General features: G+C 58.7%; 2 protein-coding genes across 2 annotated transcripts in view; one reads left to right on the forward strand and one right to left on the reverse strand.

Moving 5' to 3' along the window:
• Window positions 1-4,135, forward strand: part of MYO1D (myosin ID) — a 154,357-nt gene extending 150,222 nt beyond the window's left edge. Inside the window, exon 22 of the mRNA XM_053965192.1 lies at window positions 1,740-4,135. Coding sequence (XP_053821167.1) covers window positions 1,740-1,896 — 157 coding nt within the window. The 3' untranslated portion in view covers window positions 1,897-4,135. The remainder of the gene's footprint in view (window positions 1-1,739) is intronic.
• A 257-nt stretch (window positions 4,136-4,392) lies between these two features.
• CDK5R1 (cyclin dependent kinase 5 regulatory subunit 1) lies at window positions 4,393-6,757 on the reverse strand. The gene has a single exon (XM_053965526.1). It carries the CDS (start codon window positions 6,706-6,708, stop codon window positions 5,815-5,817), a length of 894 nt encoding a protein of 297 aa, XP_053821501.1. The 5' UTR covers window positions 6,709-6,757; the 3' UTR covers window positions 4,393-5,814.
• Between the last annotated feature and the right edge of the window lie 1,894 nt (window positions 6,758-8,651).

The raw sequence follows: 8,651 nt of genomic DNA on the forward strand, positions 1-8,651 counted from the left end.
TCCCAAGGAGCAGGGATCTCTGAGAGGCTTCTCTGGGTGTGCAGCTCATTCCACTAAGACACAGCAAAAATAGCAACCTAAGCTGGGATTGCAGCCTCAGCTCACCCAGGCAGGAGTAAATAACATTAAATACCTGTAATAACATGAAATACACGAGGGCTTTGTGTGCTGGGCCCTGCCAGCCCCTTCAACCAACCAAATATTGTTATGGAAGTTGTGAAAATCTGTTTTTGGGAACTGCATAAAAATGCAGCTTAAGGGATGTGACACGACCTGAAGAGTCTGTTAATGGAAATGGAGTAAAACCTGCACAAAGGACTTGGGCCGTGGCAGTGGAAATGCTGGAATAGTTCAGACAAGGCAGGACCTGGGGTCTGGGAGCCAAACACAGGGAATGGGATCCCAGCACATCCCCCTGGGGTGTTTGGAGCATCCAGAGAGGCAGCAGAGTCAATGTCAGCAATTCTAAACCACTCAGCATTAAACTAAAAATGCTGGAAATATGGGAATTTGAAATGTGGGTGAGGTCACAGCAGAGAATTCCAAAGGCCAAGTCCCTGGATAGCTCTTCCCACTGGTGGTGGCTCCTGGGGATGGATCTGCTGCAGGATTTTCCTGTGGATCCCCTCTCCTGGGGGATCTCCGGGGGTTCTTGGCTGGTCCCAAGGGATCATGGCTGGAGCTGAGCCATCAGCTTGGCCTCAGCTCCATCCCAGCCCCTGGAGCAGCCAGGCCATCAGTGGGGCCGTGGCATTGCTGGGTTCTTCCCTTTCTTCTTGGAAAGGGCTGCTCAGTGCTGACACAGCTGCCCAGGGCACGTGGATGTGGCACTTGGGGACATGGGTCGGTGGTGGCCTTGGCAGTGTGGGGGAACAGTTGGACTTGATGATCCCAGAGCGTTTTCCCAACCTGGATGATTCCATGATTTATGATTTCTCTGCTTATGGCACAAGGATCATTATTTGGGATTTAGAGCAGGGGCCTTTATGGCCTTTAGCAAAAGGGGACATTCTTGCCAGTCATCCTGGCCCTGCTGTCCTCATGTCCCCACTGGCAGTGACCCCAAGAGCCACAGGCAAATGAAGGTGGGGGGCAGAAAGTCCTGATTCACTCATGGGAATCATGTTTAGTGCCAAAACTGGGTTACGGGGTTCAAAAGCTGCAGGGACAGAGTTTTATCCCAGCCAGTTTGGCCTGTCTGTCTGAGAGGGAACTGGGAACAGCCACCACCCCACATGTGGTTCCTTCCACTGTTCCAGGCTGTATTTCAGTCTCTGAGCTCAGCCCAGGGACGTCCCTGTCACTGCTGCAGGCACAGAACTGGAAGGGGTCACTGTAGGGTCATTCAGGGGGCAGTGGCCGAGCTGGCAGCAGCCCCTGGGTCCTTTGACCTGGTCTGTGCTCTGCCCATGGAGCTGAGTCCTCCCACTGGCACCAATCCCAGTCCCAGAGCTGGGCTCAGCACTCAGGCCTGGCTTAACACAGAGTTTTGGGATGGCTGTGGAATGTACCTGACCTGAAAAATGCCTGTCTTATCTGTGGCCATCCCACCCCATCCCATCCCATCCCATCCCATCCCATCCCATCCCATCCCATCCCATCCCATCCCATCCCATCCCACCCCACCCCACCCCACCCCACCCCACCCCATCCCATCCCATCCCATCCCATCCCATCCCATCCCATCCCATCCCATCCCATCCCATCCCCCCCTCCTGACTCGTGTCCCTTTCCCGCAGGGAGAAGCGCGCCCTGCACGTCACTGTCACCAACCCGGTGCAGTGCAGCCTGCACGGCAGGAAATGCACCGTGTCCGTGGAGACCAAGATCAACCAATCCCAACCGGATTTCACCAAGCACCGCTCCGGCTTCGTCCTCTGCGTGCCGGGCAATTAACGGCCCCTCCCCTCGGAGCGGGGCTGGGCTCGCCCTGCCCGCCCCGGGACTCGCCGGGAGATGCTCAGCAGCGACTTGCCAGGTGCCTAAAGCAGCCTCTGAAGCTCAAGGTTTGGAAAACCCAAATTCCGGGGGTTTAGAAAAGCCAAATTCACATGGAATGAAGACCTAAAATAGCCGGTGACCTGTTCTCCGTATTACAAACCAGACTGGAATATCAGGAGAGTGCTTCCTTTGGAATTAGTCTGAAAAAAAGAGTTTCTAGGTACTTCCACCCTTTCTTCCCTTTCCCACATTGATGCCTCACCCCCTCTCCAATTTTCCCTTCCATGTTCCTTTCCCTTGTGTCAGTTTTTGCAGTATGATGCAGCCTCCAGAGGAGGAACCAAAGATACCCAGCTCAGGGAGTCAGGTTCTGTAGGGCCAAATCCCCACAGAACCAGAGCCAGGCTGGGAAGGGAGGGCTGCCTTCCACACTCCACACTCCTCCAGCCCCTCCAGGCACATGGGGCTGGGAAGGTACATGGAGACACCTCCAGACCTGCTGCTTTCCCTCGGGAATTCATCAACCCATCAAGGCACCTTGGCTGGACAGGGGACTTCCTAATGCAGGGCCTGGTTTTGTTAATCCTGCATTGCTTTTTGCCTTAATTACCCTCTCCAAGGGCCTGAAGCCGGTGGGTTCCCTCTGGGACCATGTGGCCTTGCTGAATTTTTAGATGATCCACGTGGCTTCGTGTCTGCCAGCGTTGGGGTTAGGGAGGGCTAAAGTGACCCACGGCAGGGGTGAGAACAGGGGGAGCTTTGGGGGGGCCAAGCTTTGCACTATTCACCATTAACCCGGCACAGCCCCAGCTGCCAGCGCCAGGCTCCTCCCTCCAAAGAGTTTTCTTGGTTCTTCCCAGCAGTGGGCTGTGGGTGTTGGGGTGTTGGGCTCATCCTGCCCAGCCCAGATAACCCTGAGCTCTGTCCTGATGGAGGGACATGGATCTCCTCAGTGGTTTATTCCCACTGTGCTGGGCACTGCTGTAGTTCCTGAGCAGCCCAGGCTGTTGGGATTGTACATTGGGATTGTCCTGGCACTGCTGGTCAGGTCAGGATTCCCAGTCCTGGAGGTGGGGGAGCTGTGTGGGGACCCCACCTCGGGGTCCCAGCCCAGCCAGCAAATGGGGAGCACTTGTTAGATGGAGCATTTTGGGAATTAGAAAGCCTGGAAGAGGCCCCTCACTCACAAAAGGTTTCCTGAAGCCGTGCCATGGACATGGGGCACGGGGACAGGTCGCTGCAGCCTTGGTGTCCCACTGCCACCCCCGAGACCAGGGAGGGACAGGGATGTAGAGCATGAATGAACTGGGACAAGCCCATGCATGGGGAGGCCCCGTGCCAGAGCTCTCCCATTCCCGTTGTCCCTGGCCTTGGACCAGCCCTGGGAGCATCCCAGCACCCCCAGCCCCCAGTGCCCCTCTGAGGGTGCAGTTCTGGGATGTCTGGAGGGTCCCCTTGGGCAGGGGCTCTTCCAGACGCCACAGCCCCAAGGCACCACCAGCGCTGGGCCAGGAGGTGACACGGCAGCCCCGACCCCGCTCACACAACACCCCAGGACCACCCCGGCACCTCCACGGACCCTCCAGCGCCTCCTTTCACCCCACATCGGCTCCTCTGGAGGAGCAGCACCAATGCCAAAGCCACGGGATACCCCTGCCCTGCCAGGACGCTCCGAGGGCACGGCGTTGCTGTGCCTTTGGATTTGCACTTCTCACCTTCCGTGTCCTGGTGCAAACGTCCCCTGCCCCGGGCGGGTGCTGGGGGTGGGATCAGCACTTTTGTACCCTTGTCCCTCCAAAAGAATGGCCGGATGGAACTGGGGTGGATGGCAACGAATTGCAGGCTTGGGAAATTTCTCCTACCGTGAGATGGCAATATTGTGTGTGATGAGATGTGTCTTATAAAATGTATTATCTGTTCCTGCTCTGGTTTTATATATATATATATAAATATATATATAAATATATAAAATATATATATTCCTGGTTTTCCCATAAATTAACTATTTCTGAATTGAAACTTGGATTCTCAGCCAAGGGCGATAATGCAATGAAACCTTTTTTTTTTCTTTTTTAAATAAATCGCTGATATTTTATGTGTAAAAGAGCATTAAAAACCTACTATAATGGACCTGGATTTTGTTTACATAATTCACTGTAATAAATAATAAAAGAAAGCCATTAGTTGCATCCCACCACGGTGCTGCCCATTCCTGCCGGCGCGGGGGAGATGATGCCCAGAGGGATCGGTGTCCCAATATCCCAGTTATCCCAGTATCCCGACTTTCCCCCTCCGGCCGCTGCCGGCCCCGCAGCTCTCCCGGGACGGGGTGACCCCGGCGCCGGTAACGCGATTAAAGCGGTGGCTGCGTTAAACCCTCTGTCGTCAACACAAATCCCATTCCCAGCATCCGAGGGCTGGGAGAGCATAAAAGACTCGGCCACGAGCCGCTGCCGTGTAATGGATGGTCAGTGCATTTTTATTTAATCAGCACAGTACAAAAATAAATAAAAATAAGGGGAGGGGATTAAATTACAGGCACACTGAGCCCCATGACACAGTCGGTCGGGTTATAAACCACACATACTTACAAACACACTATACACATACATACAAAATGAGACAAATATAAATTAATAAGTAACAATACCCACCAATTTGGTCAACAAAGATCTACAGAAGAGATTGCACTAAAAAAACGTACGTACACATGTATCATTAGCAGGGTCCAATGTACAGCCATGAAGAGCTTCAAGTGAAAAATCAAAAATAAAAATAAATGGCACGTTATTTCTCCCTCTTGTTCGCCAGTTTAACGCCCGATGGACCAGAACTAAACTAGAACTGAGCACATGGAGAAAAGAAAACGATAAAACCCAAAAAGAAGGTCTCAGTCCCCAGGCCTGATACGGGAATACCAGCTCGAGACTGCGGTGTCGGGGTGGTGGCGGGTCTTTGTGCATGGGTGTAATTTTACAGCCATCTCTCTTAAGGTTTTTCTTTTGATTATTATTTTTTTATGCGTTTTTTCCTTTTTTTTTTTTGTTTCCCGAAGACACAAAATGCTCCTGTTTGCATGCGCAATACCACTGGAAAAGCAACAATGACAGAAGAAAGAAGGGTTTTTTTCTCTTTCCCCCCCGCAGGTTTGCAGTTCGTTGGGTTTGTTCTAGAAGAATTCATATAGCAGCATGTGGCGGCTCCCCTTGCTTGCACACTCAAGTAGATCCTTTACACAATACTCATGACCAGTGCACGATGGGAACAAGACATTTCACATTGATCTCATGAACAGTAGCGGTGATTCCCGTCACCCGGACCCGCTCGGGAATTCGAGTCTCTTCAAAGAAAATAAATAAAGAGGGGGGGGATGAGGGAGGAAGGGGGCTGGGGGTGTCCCCGGGCCGTGCCCGCGTCTCTATCCCGGTGCTGCCGGTGAGTCCCGACCGGGCAGGTTCAGCCGCCTGCGCTGGAGCCTTTACAGGATTTTTTTTTCCTTAATTTTCTTTTTCCCCTACCTGGGCTCTGTCTCGGTGATGCGGTGACCGGCCCCGCGGAGCCCCGCTCCGCTCCCGGGGGATATCGGCTGGGGGGGTTCTTGGCCCCCCATCCATGAATTGCTGGGATCAATCCGGTGGCGGAGCCGCAGCATTCCGGGCCCGCGGCATGGGGAGGGGGCGGCGGCTGGAAAGCGGCGGCGCGGGAGGGAACCGGGGGTCTGCGCTCGGGTCCGGCGGCGGCCGAAACCCCCGTGTCCCCCCGGTGGAGAGGCGGCGGCTCCCGCCCTTCCTTCCCCGCCGGGCAAATCCCCCCGGGAACGGCTCCGGGCCGGGCGGGCGCGGCGTGTCCGGGGGCGCGGGGGGCGGCGGGCGCTCACCGGTCGAGGCCGATGAGCAGCCGGCCCTTCTCCTCGGAGCCGCTCTCCTTCTTGAGGTCGGCGAAGACCTGGGTGAAGTAGTGCGGGTCAGCGTTGACCTGCAGCATCTTGGGGCTCATGAGGTCGATGATGGAGAGGCAGCGGTCCCAGAAGGCCTCCTTACAGCTCTCCACCAGGAAGGGCTTCAGCGGGTAGGAGATCTCGTTGCCCATGTAGGAGTAGGAGAGGTACAGGCAGGTGAGCAGCACTGCCTGCAGTTCGTGGTCGCTGGCCACCTCGGCCGAGATGACGTCCCGGCACAGCATGTAGAGGAAGACCACGTTGGCCGGCGTGATGAAGCCCTGGTCCTGCCAGCCCTGCAGCAGCAGCGAGCGGTCCACGGAGCGCAGCCAGAGCACGGGGTCGGTGGGCGAGAGGTGCTTCAGGCGGTAGCAGCGGCGGCACAGGAACTCGCCGAGGCAGCGCAGCAGCTCGCTGGTGGACGCCTGCACCACGACCCGGCGCGGGGTGGCGGCGGCGGCGGCGGGAGCGGCCGGGGGCGCCTTCTGCGCCGAGGCGAGAGCGGCGGCGGCGGCGGCGGGGGGCGGCGGGGGGGCGAAGGTGGCGAGGTTGGCGCAGGAGAGCGACTTCTTCAGGTTCTCGTTGTTGAGGTGGGTCACGTTGCTCTGGTAGCCGCCGTTGGGCTGCACCTTCTTGGAGCTCTTCTTCTTGGCGGAGACGGCGGCGATGCGCTTCCAGGGCAGCACCGAGATCAGCGAGTGCCGCTTCAGGCCCTTCTCCTTCGCGTTCTTGCTGTTCTGCACCGCCGTGTAGTGCCCCACCGTGGCCGCCCCCTCCTCGAACAGCGGGGCCTTCCGGTAGCTCGGCGACAGCGACAGCACCGTGCCCATGGCGCCGGCCGCCCGGCGGGCGCCCGGCGGGCCCCCGCCGCCCGCCCCGGCCCCGGCCCCGGCCCCGGCCCGGCCCGGCCCGGCCGGCCCCGCTCTCGCTGCTCCGCCGCCGCCGCCGCCGCCGCCGCTCAGCGCCGCGCCCGGACCCGCCCCGCGCCGCGCGCGCTCCCGCCGGCGCAGTGCGCGCGCCCGCCGCCCCGCCCCTCGCCGACACGTGCGCCCGCCGCGGCAGCCGAGGCCACGCCCCCTCCGTGACCACAGCCGCAGACCACCACGCCCCCATCACCACAGACCCCGCCCCCGCACGGCAGAAGGCGGCAGAGCCCCGCCCCTCATTGCCTTGAATGGATTTTGCCCCGCCCCCGGCAAGCCAGGCCCCGCCTTCCAGCGTTTATGAATGACGGGTGTCCCACCCCGCCCCGGCCCGGCCCCGCCCTCCCCGGCCCGGCCCCGCTCCCCGGGCGCTGCCCGTGGTGGGGTCCCGGAGGTCGCAGACCCCGCGGTGTCACCGAGCCCCCGGCAGGGGCCGGGCAGTACTTGGAGGAGAAAAGAATAAAAAGCAATGAAAATAATTTTTTTTAAAAACCCAAAATTAAGATTTAAAGCCCTTCTCCACCGGCATCCCGGAGCCGCAGCCCGGATTCGCAGCCGGGCCCCAGACTCCGCACCGCCCCCGGCCGCCCTTCGCTCCCGCTTCCCCCCGCCGGCGGTGCCTCCCCAGCTCCGGGCCGGGGGCCACCACTCGCCCCGAAGGTACCGGGGCAGTGAAATGCCCGGTACCGCGTTCTGAGACCGGGCCGTGTTTTGGGGAACGCGCCTGCAACTCCCGTACCCCCGGGTCCCATGGTTCCGCTTGGAACCACCTCCCCCGCCCAGCCCAGCGCCCCTTGCCCCGACCGGGATCCCATTCCCGCTGGCACCGGAGCGGCGCCGGCTCTGGCGGGAGGCACCGGGCAGCACCGGCCCCGCCGGGCTCTACGCGACCTGCAGCGACACTCAGAGGCCGCTCCGCCGCCAGCGGGGCCGCCGGGCCCGGCTCCGGCCGCGGAGAGCGGAGCTGTCCCCGGGGGGACCCTGCGGCCCAGGAGCTGCTGCCGGCAGCAGCAAGGAATGCTCGGGCACATCGCGGCCCTGCGCTAATGACCCAAATTCATTTCTATTCATTTATACCTACTTATGCCCTGCCCCGGACCTGCAGCTGCCAATCCCACTCCCACAGCAGAGAAATCTCAAAACCCCCCCAAAATCTCCTGTGAGAACAGACCTGTCCCAAAAGCCTGCCTGACCATCAGAACACATTCAACCCACTGTGGAGCTGGTTTCTGGGGAGTGGTCAGGCCTCTCTGCAGGACTCTCTCCTCTCAAATCCATGGGGACAGTGACAGCCCAGCCTGGGCACTGCTGTCACTAAGAATTCCTTTTGTCCATTAAAACGTCCCCCAGATCCAAGCAGCAATTGTCAGCTTTTAAGTTCAGCCTTATGAAGTTTAAGCCAAAAGGGTTTAAAAACAGGCTCTACATTTTGAGAGGTTTTAGCCCTAATTTTAACATGCTTGGAGGTGCCTCAGAAAACCCTGTTGTTCCCAAGGCAATTCCAGGTACTGATGTGTCACTAAACCTCCCTGATTCCACACACAAAGCAGGTGTCACCACGGCTCTGCTGCATCATCCCTGCTCCTGGTCAGGTCCCCTCAGCCTCGAGCACAGGGACCTGCCAGCCTTGTCACATTGTCACCAGTGGGGTCAGGATCGATTCTGTCCCCACTGGGGGATGACAGCTGCAGCCAGACACGATCCCCAGCAAGGACACACAGGACAGAAGCAGAAAGATGGCAGGGGTGGATGGGAATTAGGAATTGTTCCCTGGGAGGGTGGGCAGGCCCTGGCACAGGGAGCCCAGAGAAGCTGTGGCTGCCCCTGGATCCCTGGAAGTGTCCAAGACC

Source organism: Vidua chalybeata, chromosome 26 (assembly GCF_026979565.1).
Source record: "Vidua chalybeata isolate OUT-0048 chromosome 26, bVidCha1 merged haplotype, whole genome shotgun sequence".
NCBI classification, from domain to species: domain Eukaryota; kingdom Metazoa; phylum Chordata; class Aves; order Passeriformes; family Viduidae; genus Vidua; species Vidua chalybeata.

Excerpts from the sequence above, each read along its gene's own strand:
- CDK5R1 (XM_053965526.1), bottom strand. The coding sequence starts at position 6,708 with ATGGGCACGGTGCTGTCGCTGTCGCCGAGCTACCGGAAGGCCCCGCTG.